The sequence below is a fragment of the Taeniopygia guttata genome, chromosome 18 (genome assembly GCF_048771995.1).
Source record: "Taeniopygia guttata chromosome 18, bTaeGut7.mat, whole genome shotgun sequence".
NCBI lineage: Eukaryota > Metazoa > Chordata > Aves > Passeriformes > Estrildidae > Taeniopygia > Taeniopygia guttata.
In genome coordinates this window covers 6213192-6228682 of record NC_133043.1, presented here as the reverse complement: position 1 = coordinate 6228682, position 15491 = coordinate 6213192, and the positions used below count along the sequence as shown (strand labels likewise).

Below are 15491 nucleotides of genomic sequence, written 5' to 3'. Positions count from 1 at the left end.
TCAAATATCAAAAGGAGAAAAACTATTAATGAGGTTTTACAGCAGTGATTTCAACTGAGCTTCCAGGTGCATGTGAAGCTTGAAAGTAAAGGATTGACTGGGTGGGGAAGAACTCTAGATCACTTAAAACATAAAATCACACCCATTCCATGGCCCCTGCTCTCAGGATGCTCATGGTCAGCTTGCTTGCTTCAAGAACCACTGAACCACACGTAGTTTCTTAAACTGATTTCCAAAAAAAAAAAAAAAATTGAAAATAACAACTGTAGGAACCATACTTGTCTGAATATCACATAAAGATCTGAAAAGGGTAAGCACAAGAAGATTACACCCCAGTTATGTGGCTGCAAAATCAAGCTGCATTAAGCTAATATAATAGTAATAAATAAATATAATAATAATTAATAAATAGAATAAAGTCCATGTGGCACCCCACAATGTCTTTGATCAAACTGCACTGACGAGGTTTGGGGCTGTGGGAGGAGAAAAAGCAACTGGGGAAAGACAATTCCATGCTCAATGTGTCTGTACAGTTTATTTTACAGGAGATGAGATGAGCACTATGGTGTATATAAACTTGCAGAACAATATAGGAAAATACAGTTTAACCATATGAAATTGTTTTACAGTAAGACAGAAAAATTACATAGAGGAAATGCCTTCAACACTGAAGGACAAGATCCACAGCTGACATCAAGTAGCTTCCACTGAACCCTGCCAGTTTATTCGAGCTGAAGATCTGCCCCTTAAATCTTTTCTTCATTCAACTTAAGTTCAGTAAGTGATTCCTTCATCTATCCTTAGGGAACAAAAGCCATCCCATAATTTCCACAATGATCCAAGATTTACTAGTAACCCAGACAGAGGCTGTGTGATATATAAACTATTTAAGGGGTCTAGTCAGCCAAAATTTACGGGAAGTTATAAAATTTTGGTTAAGCATCTTTAAAAACAAGTCATTAGTACTGGCAAAAGACAACTTTCCTAGAAATTTAGAAGTATTTAGGAAAACTTACACAAAAAGGACCAAAGAAGCAACTTAATTTTGGTAGAAAACTCTGGTTTAGGGTATGACTGGTATCTGGCCTGCCTGGGAATCCCTGCTGCTACAGTCTGCAGAACTGCCCAGTGGAATTCTCAGTCTTGTGTTGCACAAAACAAGGGAATCATCTAAGGAGAAGAAAGTATTTTTGTCCAACACTAGTACCTGCTGTTTTCATAATGGAGAGAGGCTGCTGTCCCTAAAGAGAGTTTTTGACCTAAAAGAGTATGGACATCCCAATTCCTTAGGCTATTCTGATAATCTCAGCCATTTCATAAAAAAACTCCAAAGGAACAAGGCATTTCAGGTCAACCATTCCCAACTTCTGGGGTTAACATGACTTTGATTATTTTGTTAGCAGACGTGAGATCCCTGAAATCACATTCAGTTTTTGAGTTCCAGGACTAGAACATTTCTCCCCTGCAACTGCTGTAAAAAAAAAAAAGTTGTGGGCTCTTAAAAATTTTATTATTGTTAATTAATCTTAGGCAATAAAGTGTAACAACTCTTTCATGCAAAATTATCACTGCATACAATTTTTATGCAGATTTCCCTGCTTATTCTACTGAGACCAAGGATGGGTCCAAAGATTAGTTTCAATGCAGTTGCTTTTAAAGTCTTATTTTTTCTATTCCATTTTCAGCATTGAGAATTTAGGGTGCCTGAGCTGGACAGCAAATTCTCAGAGCCAAAGGCAGGTCTCCTGGAGATGTGGCTGTCCTAAGAGGGAGCACAGTTCAGAGCAAGGAAGGGGCTGAGAATCCTGCACAGAGCTGTGCCCAGTGGCTGCTCCTGAGATTTGGCAATTTGTAGGGTAAATCTGTATTTTTCACATGCTTGTAGCAGATACTATTTAAAGAGGCACTTCAAGGGGATTTGCTAGCAGAATTTTAATAGGGTTGTGATACAAGCCATTACTCAGTTACTTGTTAAATCAGTAGCCCTAAAAGACTGCATATATTTAAAATTATAGTCCTGTCCACTCACTGAACCTGGATAGAACAGCTGGAAAGCTTTTCTTCTGAATATCCACTGAGTTTATCTCTTATGACACACCTGAAATAGTTCAACTTAATGTAAGTTGAGGGAATTAAATCTGAATGTCTGAAATCTATAGATGTTTTTTTCCATTATTATTATGTGGTTAATCTAAGACTTATTTTTTTTAATTGATCTATGAAAGATTTTATCCATGTACAATTCTTAGACTCAGATGCATCATTAGGCACAAAAGGTTTCTGCCTTGAGGAATGCATGGGATTAGAAATTTAGGTTGAATTGTGCTATGTGTTGGTCCCTTCAGAAAAAACATCCAGGAAGGAAAAAGAAACTGCAGCTAGCACAAAAAGAAGTTATTACACTTCCAAACCTGGTGGCTGATCAAAAAAAAAATCCAAAACAAACCCCAAAATAACCTCTCCAAAAAAGCTCTTAAAACCCTCAGAAAACAGCCAAAAGCGTGAAGTTTGGTTAGCACATTGAAATAACAGATATGTTCTACAAAATTTCAAAATTCAAGTGTTGTACTTCACTGATGAAGAGCTGGCTACAGTGACAACAGAGAGGCAAAAATAAAGAATTGAAAGATGCACCACTCACATGAAGAAAATCTACTGTAAGACAAAGCAGTGGGTGTTATTCTTACAACAGTGCTTCTCAGGAAAAGACAAGGGTTTGCTGCCAGGAAAGATTTCATTCCCACTGTGCATCAGCAGGGCTGGGTGTTCCAGGCTCCTGAAGCACAGCAGGCTCAGCACCCCTGCCCTGGGGCAGCCAAATGCCAGAGCCCCTCTGCAGCCCCCAGGGCAGCACTGGCACCTGCACACCTTCCATGGGCACAAGCAGGTGTGAGATGAGCTCTGTGTCAGCACAGACACATCCCAGCACTGATTTCCAGTGAGCTGGACAGCTCTGTGTCAGCACAGACACATCCCAGCACTGATTTCCAGCTCCTGAGCAGGACTGGGATAGTTTTGGGCTCCTCACTCATCATTACTCACTGCCCATCAGGGTCTGGGAGAGGTGCCACTGAGGTAACCACCTTCCTCCCTGTGTGTCTGCTGTAATCTGAATTTACCTGTGGCTCTTGCCCACCTGGTTGAGATAGATGTGGCCAGCAGGCTCCTCTGGTGCTCACAGGATGCCTGTGGGCTGTTCCCCATCCCTGTGAGGGGATGGCAGGAATGTCCTCACAGCAGCAACTCCTCAGAGCCAACGCTGCAGCAACCTCTGCCACGCCACTCTGCTATTCCAACACATGCCAGGAGCAAAAAGCCTGCAGGCTTTCCAGAGAGCTCTGTGAGCTGAAAAGCTCATTATTTCGAAAACTGCCTTTTTGACACTGCCTTTTGGAGATGTAATTGCCAAATGAGAGGAATGTCAGGGTGACCAGGACTGCCCTCAGGACACTGCTGCCATCTCTGAGACCAGACACAGCAGGCTGCACCAGGGGACAAGAGCACAGGAGATACTGTGAAACAGTAAATCTGCTTTCAGTTCAGAAGGAAACATCCAATAACCACATCAAGAAGCCACATCTACTCATTCCAGGGGGACCTTCAAAGTGCTTGTCTGGATTTCTTAAGGTGCTTGGTAGTGAAGGACCCACCTGGGTAAGCAGTGCCCTTCCTCTCCCTGTGTGTGACTGAAGAAACAGATGGGCAGAGATTCTTTGTCTCTGAATTATGGATTTGAGTTTTTACAGCTGCTCCAGAGGTGTGTTCTGACTGCAGCCCCACACAAGAACATACTGGAGCTGCTGGGAGCTGCACAGAGAGCAACTACACTTTAATTATTTCTCATTTCTTAATATTTACTTTATCCATGTAGTTGAGTACAAGTAAGGAAAGAAGAGGCTTGTGCATTTCTGTTTGTTAGCCTGATTTTCAAAGAGTCTTATCTCTTAGCTCCCTGTTGTATTCCAAGAAATCTCTGAGTGCTGAGCACTTCCAAAGAACAGGTGAGGAATGCCCATTTCTATCTAATAAGCCTAACTTGCAGCCAATATTTAAATAATGACATTAAAAACAAGGACAATCCTAGGGAGTTCTAACAAAGCCAGAGAAACTACGACTGCTACAAGCATAAAGAAATTTCCTGTGAATGCCCCACAGAAAACTCCTGTTAAGGGAAAAAAAACCCCAAAAAACTAACCCAAGTAAAAAAAAAAAAAAAAAAAAAAAAAAAAGCTGCATAAAGGGAAAAAGAAGCAGTGCACAAGGTTGCATGCTGCCTGTCAGGCACTCAAGAAGTGTGATTTCAGTGTTTATCTGTGCAATAATGGGGAGCACAGGGGGAAAGGGAGTCTAGAAACATAACAGGGATTTCTGTATGATTTTCACTGCTGTTACAGTATTTTAAAATAAAATTTAAAAAATTAAAGCTATCTTCTACAATTCCAGTGTTCAATAATGAACTAATGTCCCTATAAGGGAGCAACCAAAGTCTTTCAAAAGATGTCCAACCCATAGAAGTGATGAACAAGTGCGAGTTACAGAGATGACTGAACCTGGAGCAAACTGAGAATTAGGCCTTTTGGGGATATTACTCCAAGAAAGAAACTGGAATCTTGCTGCTAATGGGAGAAGAGTGCATTTGGCCCATGTGGTAAAGAACTCACTGCTTTTAGCTCATAAACTCCAACAGGAATCAGCCAACAGCACTGGATCCAGAATGAGTTCTGGCAGGAAATGAGCTGAAAGAATACCTTAGAGAGAAGGATGTTCAGCTGTGCTTTGGAGACACTGGCAGGAAGGTCTGGATGAGGAATAAAAAGTTCTCATTCTGTATGGCAGCTGAGGCTACAGCTGGCAAGCACCTCTCCAGCTGTGCCACTGATCTGGAGCCATGGAGTTCAGGTAGCCCAGAGAAGGGCCAAAAGGCTCTGGATGAAATGGAAAATGCCAGAGAAATCTCCAGCACAGGACAAGAGTGTGACAGCATCACTCAGACCAAGAGGGAGCTCACAGGTGTGGCAGCACTCCCAAAACATAGGTGGCTTAACAGATCAGGGCAAGCAGAGCTACCTGCTAAGGACCTGAGGAAAATCCCCCCTTGCTCCACCTCTGGCAGTGAAAGCAAACAGTGTGAGCTGAGAACTGAGCTGCTCTGTGACCTCAGAGCAGGCAGAGCTGAGAGAGAACCCTGCCAATATGATCCCCACAGTGGCTACAGCAGCAAAAGCTCACACCAGGCATGGGAGGTGCCAGATGAAATGGGATGATGCCAAAGCTCAGTACTGGAGGTAAAGGACTTCCTTTGGTATTCCATTAATCAGCTACACTGCAGCAGCATCATGCAGCATCCACACATGCTGGAATTTTAATAAAACACAAGTTTGATCTTGCTCTGGAGAAGCAGGAGCATGAAGACAGGCTGGGCTCCACTGCATATTTGAAACTCAGTGGAAGACAAAGAGAGCAGTGCTGAAACTCCCAAAATTACCTGTGAGAGCAGGAATCCATGCTCTCCTTTAAATGTGCCACTTCCCTCTTTGAAGATGCTGCCTCTTAGCAGCAAGGGAATCCAGCATGGCCTGACCTGTAAGGCATCACTATCCAAAATCCATCAGTCAGAGAAGGGAATGAGCCAGGTAACACTGATCTGCAGGGTCATATCAAGAGGGAATAGCATCTTTTGAAAGAAATAAGCTGAAAATTGTTTACAAGCAACAGCAAAACTTGCACTGAGTACAGATGGAAGTGTTGTGGATGAACATCTCACCTGTGGTGGAGCAGGGCTGGGAAAGATCAACAGCCAGGTAGCTGTGCTCTCCTCTGGTCATTGAAGTGAAAAAGAGACGCAGCCTCCACCAAGAGAATTGCTGTTCTGGGCAACCCACATCCCTGAAACACTTCAAACGGACCAAGAGCTAGAAGCAGGAAAACTGTCTGGAAATAAAACCAGAAGTAAAAAAAAAAAACAAACAAAAAAACCCCACCCCAACAACCCCAAACCAACAAAAACAACAAACCCTCCAACTAAGAATTTAGAGCAGCATAAATACACCTTAGCAGAGGAACCAAAACACATTACAGTCCCCAGAGAAACTTATGCTAATGGACAGTATTTCCAGTCCAAAATAGATAAAGTAACAAACATCTTTAAAGAAAGAGGAAAAATAAAGTGTAATTGCTAAAAAATTATTTCAGGTATTTATTAAGGAAAATACTGTATAAAGTGCACAACTAGCTTTGTTTTGCAATCAAAATAAGAACGTGCTGAGGCATTGTCAGGATTACCATTGTCAATTTACAATACAGCCTAGAACAGGGGGCAACCTGAAATGCAGCTTTCATGTATTCACATTATTTTGGCCACTGAAGTCTTCAAAGTTCAACCTGCACTTGTGGCTTAAAAAATAAAAAGTGCCTGTCCTCTGAAGTGCAAGGCAAGAGTTAGAAGTACATACTGATGTAGGAATGTGGCCCCTGTTGACGGAGTAAACAAGTTACCCTTTGTCTCCTTAAAAAGGACTAAAGTCCAGAAGTTTCTCTCCTCAATTTGGTTAAAAGACCTCTCATAGGACCTTGGGGACTTCACCTCAAACTTAAGGACAGCCAACTGGACAGGAGCTAAAAAGTCCCACCTAAGCAATTCACTAGAAAAGAAGAGAACAAAAGATGTAATCGCTTTTGTGAAGTGTTTTAGCAGCAGCAAGAACCTCTTTCCCTGGCTCGGTTTTTCTCTGTAAAGTACTTTTTTATTTTGCCTTTTATTAAAAATTTCTGTTTCCAACACTGTCACAGGAGCCATCCTGCTACTTTTATGCCACCTGAGGTAGCTGAGCTATCAAGGGTATAATGCTTGTCTATGAGAGCTTATGAGACCTAGCCCGAAGAGAAAAAGAATTACATTGATATGGCCAAAAATTAGTAAGACAGAGAGTGAATCAGTAGAAAGACTGAAAAGGAAAGATCATCAACTGCCCTGCTTGAGGGCAGAAGGAAGGAGAAGAGGATTCCAGGGAGGCTCTCACTAAGCTCCAGGACACTCAGGCAAACCAAAGACTTCAGCTGCTGCTGCAATGCTCTGTGCAGGAACTCGGGTGAGGCTTTTCCAACACCAAGAATAAAACTGGAGACCAAATTCCCCAGTGTGCAGCACAGAAGTGTCACACCAGGAGCAGTGATCCTGAGCATGCAGCAGCCATGGCACTCCAACGTGCAAAGGATGCTAAGGGTTTATAAAGGTCAATGAAGCAGCAGAGGAGTGGGTTATGAAGGAATTTGCAAGACAGGAATGAACCTGTACTAGTAAAGAGATGGTTGGGAAAAAGGGAGCAATATGAGAACAATGCAATAATAATTTAAAAATAATAAACCAGAAAAATTAACCACTGCAGCAATGTTACAAACATGCTTCAGGTATGACTTTTCTGTGTCTCAGTTTGTATTTCCAAAGAGGAATATTGACTCCCAATGATCCAGTCCCAGAATCTGCAGGATGGTGAACAAAAACCTGGAACAGTAGTAGAACAAAAGAAGGATGCAATTCTGGGGCTGGGGAGAAAAAGACAGTAACAGTGAGATAAAATGGAGCAAAACTGTGGATCAAATGAAATAGTATGGTTTGGGATATTGTAGCTAAGAAAACAGTAAACACTGAGTAAAGGCCACAGTGGTGAGAATCAGGATTTCTCCTGGATCGAAAGGAAGAATCTGAATAATCTTTGCATTGTGTGAAATGCTGAAAAAATATATTAACAGCAACTCTGAATACTCAATCAGAAATAACAGCAGAAGAAAATAAATACCTTTTCAAAACCAGTCTCCAAACTACATAACACTATTTGCTAAGAGCAGTGTTGGATTTTTGGTGGTTTGCAGTAAGGGTAAATGTCCTGGGGTGACTTTATGATGCTCATCATTTGCCCTAAACCAGGACAGTAACATAGAAAAAAATTCAGGCTAAGACTCTGATGATACAGAAGTGCTGAGCACCTACATCTACACTGAATGCAATCTAGCATCACATAGTCATGGCAACTTTGAAAATCAGGCTCCAAAAAGATAAAAGCCAAAATTTAGCAGGACAAACCCAGTAATTAAAAATACCTAAAGGCTGTGGCATTCACCTGAAGAAACCAACAAAATAAATTTAAATCTGAATCCTAAGTAAACTATTAGAGGACTGTCTTTAAGGAGATTCTGTGGAAAAACACCTTGCATGAGCAGGGAAGATTTTAAACATCTCATTTATTCCTTGGAATACAACCTCCTTCTGTCATTGAGGGCACTCTGACAGCTAATGAGGTAGGTATAGTACAACCAAGTCTTTCCTGATAAAAAATTGTGATGGTAACACTTTCGAACTTACCGACTGGCCGACAACAGAAATCATGAAAATGAGTTTATGTATCCCTGAGAGGGAGTATAAAACAGGAAGAACAGGAATCTTCTCCGTAGATTTTGGGAGAAGGGCCATCACTTCACTGCCATGGTGAAAGACAGTGTTATATGAAAGCAATGTATTCACACAACACTGCTGCAGGATACACAGATTTGATAAATGGGGGAGCCAGGAAAGCTAATTGACTTGCCTATGGCCATGAGAGCAGTCAGTGATAGACCTGGGATTCCTGATCAGGACTTCCTTGCCTCCTGCATCATATTCAGTTCTCTCCTCGCTGGCCAGAGGCTCTCTGCCTGGTTGTTCTAACACACTGTATAGAGATAGTCATGCAAGGGGTGGAGCACAAAGTCACTGAAGAACAGGGCACTTTCTGTGCCAGGAAGCAGATTTCTCCTGGAAGCTGCGTGCAATTGGGAACCTCTGGTGGGAAGCACACATCTGTTTTTTTCACCCTGGAATGTCTGGTGCTTAAGGCTTAGCACAACGAGGACCATTGTAATGACTAAATGGAACAGAGATAGCCCATACAGGCATAAATTACAAGGTGTCTGTCTGGTAGTGAAACAACCTTTTCCCTATGCTCTTTTGACCCTTAAAAACAAACATTAGCCTGCTTAATTCAGTGGACTCATCACATCCAACCACAGATCAGTCTATATTTCCATGTCCACAGGTCGGATGTCTCCAGTTTTGTGTTCTTTTACCCACAGTTCCCTGTCTTTGGCAGGATCCACTTTCCGAAGCAACTGATCCACAAGTTCTACTGTCTGAAATGAAGAAAACAAGAATCCAAATGTCAAGGGCACACTTCAAGCAGAGAGTCATTGCTCTGACATGCAGAGCAGCTGTGGGCATGCCTACACTGCATCTGCAGACAAGTGGGGGCTGCACCTACATGAGACTGGGTGGACAAGACAGGTCTGAATGGAAGCAGAGAAGAGGGAGACTTAACATGATGAAGCAGAGACAGGTTTCCTGTGCCAGGCAGCAGCCAGGCAGCCTCTGACTCCTGTCCTGCAATCTGCACCTTACACCAAACACAGCTGTACTGAGTCAGCGTGCATTCCCCATGCTTTATAATTTGATAAATAGCCAGTTTTTAATAAGGAAATATATATACACTCCCTTTTCCAACAGTGAAACAATTCAGCACAAACAGAACACCACATGGAGTAGTACATCATGCTGGGAGAGCTACTAATGGCTCATGCTGGCCAAGTGCACTTCAGTTGGCTGTGTCTCCCTCAGGAAAGAGCTGTGATCCAGCAGCAGGAACTGTGATGAGAGAGTCCTGCACTGCAGGGAGGCACCACAGCACTGCTGCACACATCCTCTGACAAAAGCCAGTCAGAGCAGGTCAGGAGGGACCATTCTGCTCACTTGAGGGCAGTGGAGGTACAGAGAGCAAACAAAAAGCACACTTACACTTTGGTTGAACATGTCTGTCTCGTGCCGCAGCTGTGTGTACTGGCACAGATGCTGCCGAATCATCTCCACCCTTTCAACTTCTAGTCTCTCAAGCTCCTGGACATGAAGAAAAACAAGTCCATATTTTTACTGGAACCTGAGCTTGGAGGCCCAGAGAAAGGATGATACACAAAAGGCTGCCAGTAGGTGCGATACTGCCCCAGGGTCATGCTTGGGAGCTGGACTCTGTGGTTGCACATTCCTCTGCTCTGCAAAGAATAAGAAACAGCAAGCAACAGCAGTCATCTCAGCCTAGCAACGGAAAAGAAGGTCAAACCTTTCCAAAAGGTTCCACAACTGAGACAACCAAGGCAGAGAGTGGAGCCACTGCCTTCAGAGATGCTGCAAGCAAGAGGGAATCAGTTTCCTGCAAGAAGTTTTGTGGGCTTTATTGCTAGCTACAGAAATGACAGTGATTCCCTGGGGCAGCAGAAAGCACGCTGGGGGGGATGGCTCAGAGCACCCCCATTCCAACCAGATACTGTCAGAGCACAGCTCACCAGATGATGAGCTGGGACAAGCTTCCACCTTGCTCAGCTGGCAGTAGGCAGAACCCAGCAACACTTTAGTTGGAAAGGCAGGTGATTTCTGTCTTTCCTCCTGATATTTTCTGCCTCCCTCTCCTTCTGGATTCTGATATTATACCCCAAAATCTGCATTTACACTGAATACACTGAGCACAGTGTGCAGTTTGGGCCACTACAGTATAAAAAAAAGACCTTAAGCTGTTAAGAATGTCCAAAGCAGGGTCACAAACACAAAAAAAGGTCTGGAGGGGAAGCCTTAGGGGAGGCTCTGGTGAGATCCCACCTGGAGCACTGCAGCCAGCTCTGGGGTTGGCAGCACAAGAAGGATGTGCAGCTTCTGGGCTAAGTCCAGAGGAGGCCACGGAGATGCTCCAAAGCAGCTTGTAGCAAGCCAGGCTGAGACAACTGAGGCTGTTAAGTCTGCAGAAGAGATGGCCCTGGGGAGACTTCAAAGAAAACTGTGAAATTGTGGAATAGAAAAATTCCTTAATGTATAAATGGATTTGATGATTTATCGTGTGTTTTTCTGTGTTTTTCTTGTGCTTTACTTCGTCCTTCCTAAGGAAAATTTCAGTGTTCTGGCCCCTAAGCAGCCCTGAACTGGTTTAATGCCTTCTGCAAAGAAACGATTATTTCTTCTTTCCCTTATTGATGAGTTTTTCTTAGGACTGAGAACGGGATAACCAATGTGAGATTCATCACCCGATTTTCCCCACTGCTCTGCACCAAACTTGCTGTGAATGATGAATACTGCAGGCTGTGACAATTCTGCAAGGGCTGTTTTAGATGTTACATACCAGAGTGGTGGTCACCATCTCCTCAAACCACTTGGACTGGGCTTGATTGTAAAGATCCACACAGCGCATCAGGTCATCCCCTGGAAGAGTCAAAGCAGCAACACATCACTCTTGTCGAGCCAGAGCTTAGCAGGAAAGTGCAGGTAGGTTTTGTAAACCCCAAGGATTTGAAGATGAACCCTGTTGGAGCTCAGAAGAGTTGGACCAACATTTCAACTAAATGCATGCACTTGATGTATGGCAAAAAAAGCAGGTGACTGGGGTGAGAATGAAGAGGGGGCAAGGACAAGAGTTTGAAAGAAAAATATAAGCATTAAGAGTAGTATTTTACAAAATGCCCAGAAATAAAAAAAGAAAAAAAAAAAAGGCAAGTTACTTCAGTTAAAAAAAAAAACAAAAAAAAGCCATAGATGGAAAGTTGTCTTTGAAAAATAAAGTAGTTAAAATGGAAAATCAGCAATGGTGAGTTATGGAACTGCAGGGCAGCACTCTGTAGGTGCGACTGCAGTCTAAGGGGTCTCTGTCTCAAAGGGGAGGGATGCATCAGGCCCCAGCTGTTGGATGAAGGGATGCCTCATGCATGCTCCAGCTTCTGTAGATGCCCAATTCCACCTATCCTGAAGTTTTAAAAACCTCAGAACTCTGAAGGACCACTCTGACAAGGAACAGCCTTTGCTGAAGGGATGAATCATGGAAGACCTAGCTAAAACTCCAGCTCCCTCTGTGACCAGGGCAGTAGCACAAGAAGCTGCAGTCCTTCCCATTTTGTTCTTTGTTGCAGGACTCTGCACTGACAGAGGAGGAAAGGCAGGTGGCAAACTTGGAAAATAATTCTCAGAGATTGCTGCTTTCCAGGTAGGAAATTCTCTTTGTTCTTTAAATGAGGCTCAATTTCTCTTTCCCTCTCTGATCTTCAGCTCTCCATTGCTTGTTCAACAAAAATCGATTATGAACAATTTCTAAGGACCTGAGGAACAAAGAGAGACTGAATTTTCAGGGGAATAAAGACCATCTCTTACAGAGCCTCCTGTTCTTAAATCATAACTTTGATTTCTCCTCAAATGATTGCCTGTACACATGGTCACACTGCCAGGGACTCTTCCCAGACTCCTTAAAGCCCAGACACATATCCTGAACTTTTAAAAAAACCTCAAAACTCTGAAGGACCACTCTGCCAAGGAACAGCCCTTGGTGAAAGGATGAAACATGGAAGGCTTAGCTAAAACTTATTTTCAGACAAGGTACTGAGCTGCATGTATCAGCTTTGCAGATCTCAAAAAAGTTCCTGATGGATCCTGCAGATGTGGCTTGAGCCTCTGTAAAACATGCACAGGTCAGAGGAACTGGCTGTATCCTCAGTACAGGACAGCACACACTACTATATCCTCAGCATCCCTAGAAGAGAAATTATTTTAGTCACTGAGTAGCAGTGGGAAAAAAAACCCCAAAAAAAATCACTTTCAAGGAAAAAGACAGTAATAGTAAGTGTAATAGCACCCACAAAGTTGTGGGTGAGTGTGATTTAGGAAAGAACCAAGGAAGGAACTCTGATTTATGGAAGAAACACCCTCAGCTAAGCTTCACTGAATCTGACTCTGGAAGTTCCACAAACATTCAGTAATCTAAGGACACTTTCATGAAACAGATAACTCACCCTACTTTTGCCATTCTCACCTCAATTATCAATAATTTGTGACAACTGAGATGGAAAAACTAGGCTTGTTTCTTTTGACGATTTAACACCATACAGATCTGTAGAATGGTTCATTTTGACTTTGTTTTTACAATATTAAAAACAAGCACCACGTGGATGGATTCCACCTGGCTCTTGCTGTGTGCTGAAGGGCACAAGTACTCACCTGCCTGGGTGGACTTCCTTCGGGCCTTCTTGATCTCCTCTTCTGTCTTGTTGCTGAGTTTCACCTCTAGCTGCTGTGTTTTCATTTCCAGATCCTTCTGCCTCTCTGTCAAGGCTTTCCGGGCCTTGGAGTAATGAAGGAGAGTCAGAAGTTACAGAGAAAAGGATCTGGCAGCTGCTTTCATCCACCTAGGACTCCTTCACACAAGTGGTTCTCAGCAAGGAGTCAGTAACTTTGCATGGAACTGGGTCCTACCAGGGATTCAGGTTCTTACAACACCACGTGGAGCTCACAGGTGTCCTGTGGCCACAAAGGAGTCACCACCAACAAATCACAAACTCATCTGAACTCTTCATAGAGTATTAGAAAGGCAAGGACTAACGGCATCATCAGGCTCTCCTGTTTCTTAACAGTTTTCTCATTGTTTGGAAGAAAAGAGAGCTGGAGCCTCTTTCAAATGTCTTAAACAGCATCATGACCAAGACACCTCTTCCATTCACTTTTCTTAGGATCTGAATCATTGACCTAATTTCAAGTATCTTACAAAATTTGTCTTTTAAGTAAGTTCTGGACTCAAGGTACACCTATCACAAACTAACAATAGGAACTTAATTCAGAAAAACTTATTCAGGCTCATGCCAACAGTAGAAATTCAAGTACCTGAAGTCTGGTTACAACTGATGACTTAACTACTTTACTTAGAAGTTCTTCAAGCTGTTAAAATCTGTTTTATCAGTACAAATACATATTATATAGGTAAATTTGTAGAGTACCTTAACAAATAAACATTGTTACATGCAGGCTGATAAACACATAAAAATCACTTGCTTTGCATGGATTTGTTATAAAACATGTCACATTTGTTCTTTATACTGTACTAATGTTTCAAACTAAATTGGCATGACTGTATTTTCTTAGAACTTTGCAGTTTTTTACAGTCACACCAGCCTAAATGTTACAGGTCTGCTGAAGCATTCTTGGAATTTTTATCATGTGCAGTTCCAAGGCCCTGGTGGGTCCTGCAGATCTGGAGAAGGAGCTGCAGGAGAGCTGCAGGGAGTGCTCCATAGTCACAGCTCTTCCCTTCTTCCCAAGGTAATTCTGAATTCACTCTTCCCAATATTGCTACTGAGTTGCTTTGCAGATAAGAGTGTGAAGAACTTCGTGTTTTGCAGAAAAATGCCTCCCCTGCAGACACTCAGCCTAACGACCTTGTGTATCCTGCCATAGCTCTGTCCCTGGGGAACTCCTGCTGAGCTCTAATGAAAGCACAAACAGCTTCAGGGATGACTGGGAATGGTATTTTCCCTGCCAATTTACACCCAAAAGCAAACTCATGAGGATACAATTTAGCAGCTGAGACACAAGCATCCCCATTTCTGCCAGCTGCTGCTGGGAGATCATATTTTGTGGGTCTAACTCCTTGCACCACAACCTCAGCCACCTCCTGCTTGGTGTTACATCAGCCCATTACGGGGTGCTCCTGCTGTTTGGATTTTTTCAGTGAGGATGTTTCTTGTGAATGGTTTGTGATTTGCCAGGCCAGGGTCCAGCTGCTTTTGGCCACGGAGCCAGGTGAGCATCTGACCTGACCCTGCTGCCATTCTGAGGGAAGGTGCCCTGAGTTTTGAAGACAATAGATGCACACTAATAAGAAGTATTTGCATCAAATTTATTGCCCCAAGTTGGCAAGGAGAGGATGAACCAAAAAGCCACTTCAGCAGCAGGATGTTTGCCCCTTACTTGCCAGATCTCAGCTAAACACTGTCAGAATTTGTGGGTATTGGTGATTCCGAGATTGTAGAAAGCCAGAATTCATCTGTGCAGGTTTCAAGGCTGTTTATTCTGTTTATCTCTAACATGTTCTGCTGCCCTGCCGCAGCTCTGTCCTGCAGGGCAGCGTGTGGGGCTCTGCCCTCAGTGGGATGGTACAAACATTAAATACCAGAAACTACCTGTGCTGGATTTACAATAACGTGCCAATATCTGTCACCTACGTTGGACAGTGTGTCCCCAGCCTAAACCAACAGAAAAATGCCAACACCACAGTGAAACATGGAGGGCATGAAGAAGGAGAAAAAGGACAAGACACACCCAATTTCCTCCATCTTGTCCCCTTTGAACCCCTAATCTATAATCCTAAAATTTTACTTTTGCACCCGTGCCACACTTAATTATTACTCATATCAAACACTCAGAGCGTGTAATTCATCCTGTAAGATTGAAAACTCTTTTCCATGGCCAGAGGTCACAGACAGTGTCTCTGGGGGCTCTGTCCAGGGGGGTTCCTGACCCCTGCCAGGGCAGCCAGAGGGAAGCCCTGGATTCCCACAAAACACCAAAGTATTTCTGAGCAAAAAAAACCTATTTCTGGGGCTGGGCAAAGCACAGCTAACAGTGAAAGCCCTCAGCAGGAACAGCCGTGGTCCTTTGTGACAGAACAGAA

At 43.2% G+C, this 15491-nt stretch overlaps 1 protein-coding gene across 3 annotated transcripts in view; it reads right to left on the bottom strand.

Annotated features, from left to right (window-relative positions):
• Nucleotides 1–508: 508 nt before the first annotated feature.
• The window catches only part of GAS7 (growth arrest specific 7), a 72909-nt gene continuing 57926 nt past the window's right edge, over nucleotides 509–15491 (bottom strand). For all 3 annotated transcript variants that reach the window (XM_030287553.4, XM_030287554.4, XM_030287555.4), the window contains exons 11-14: nucleotides 13046–13169; nucleotides 11187–11266; nucleotides 9821–9919; nucleotides 509–9162 (exon numbers count right to left, since the gene is read on the bottom strand). In XM_030287553.4, the coding sequence (XP_030143413.2) occupies nucleotides 9049–9162; nucleotides 9821–9919; nucleotides 11187–11266; nucleotides 13046–13169 (417 nt within the window). In that variant the 3' untranslated portion in view covers nucleotides 509–9048. The remainder of the gene's footprint in view (nucleotides 9163–9820; nucleotides 9920–11186; nucleotides 11267–13045; nucleotides 13170–15491) is intronic.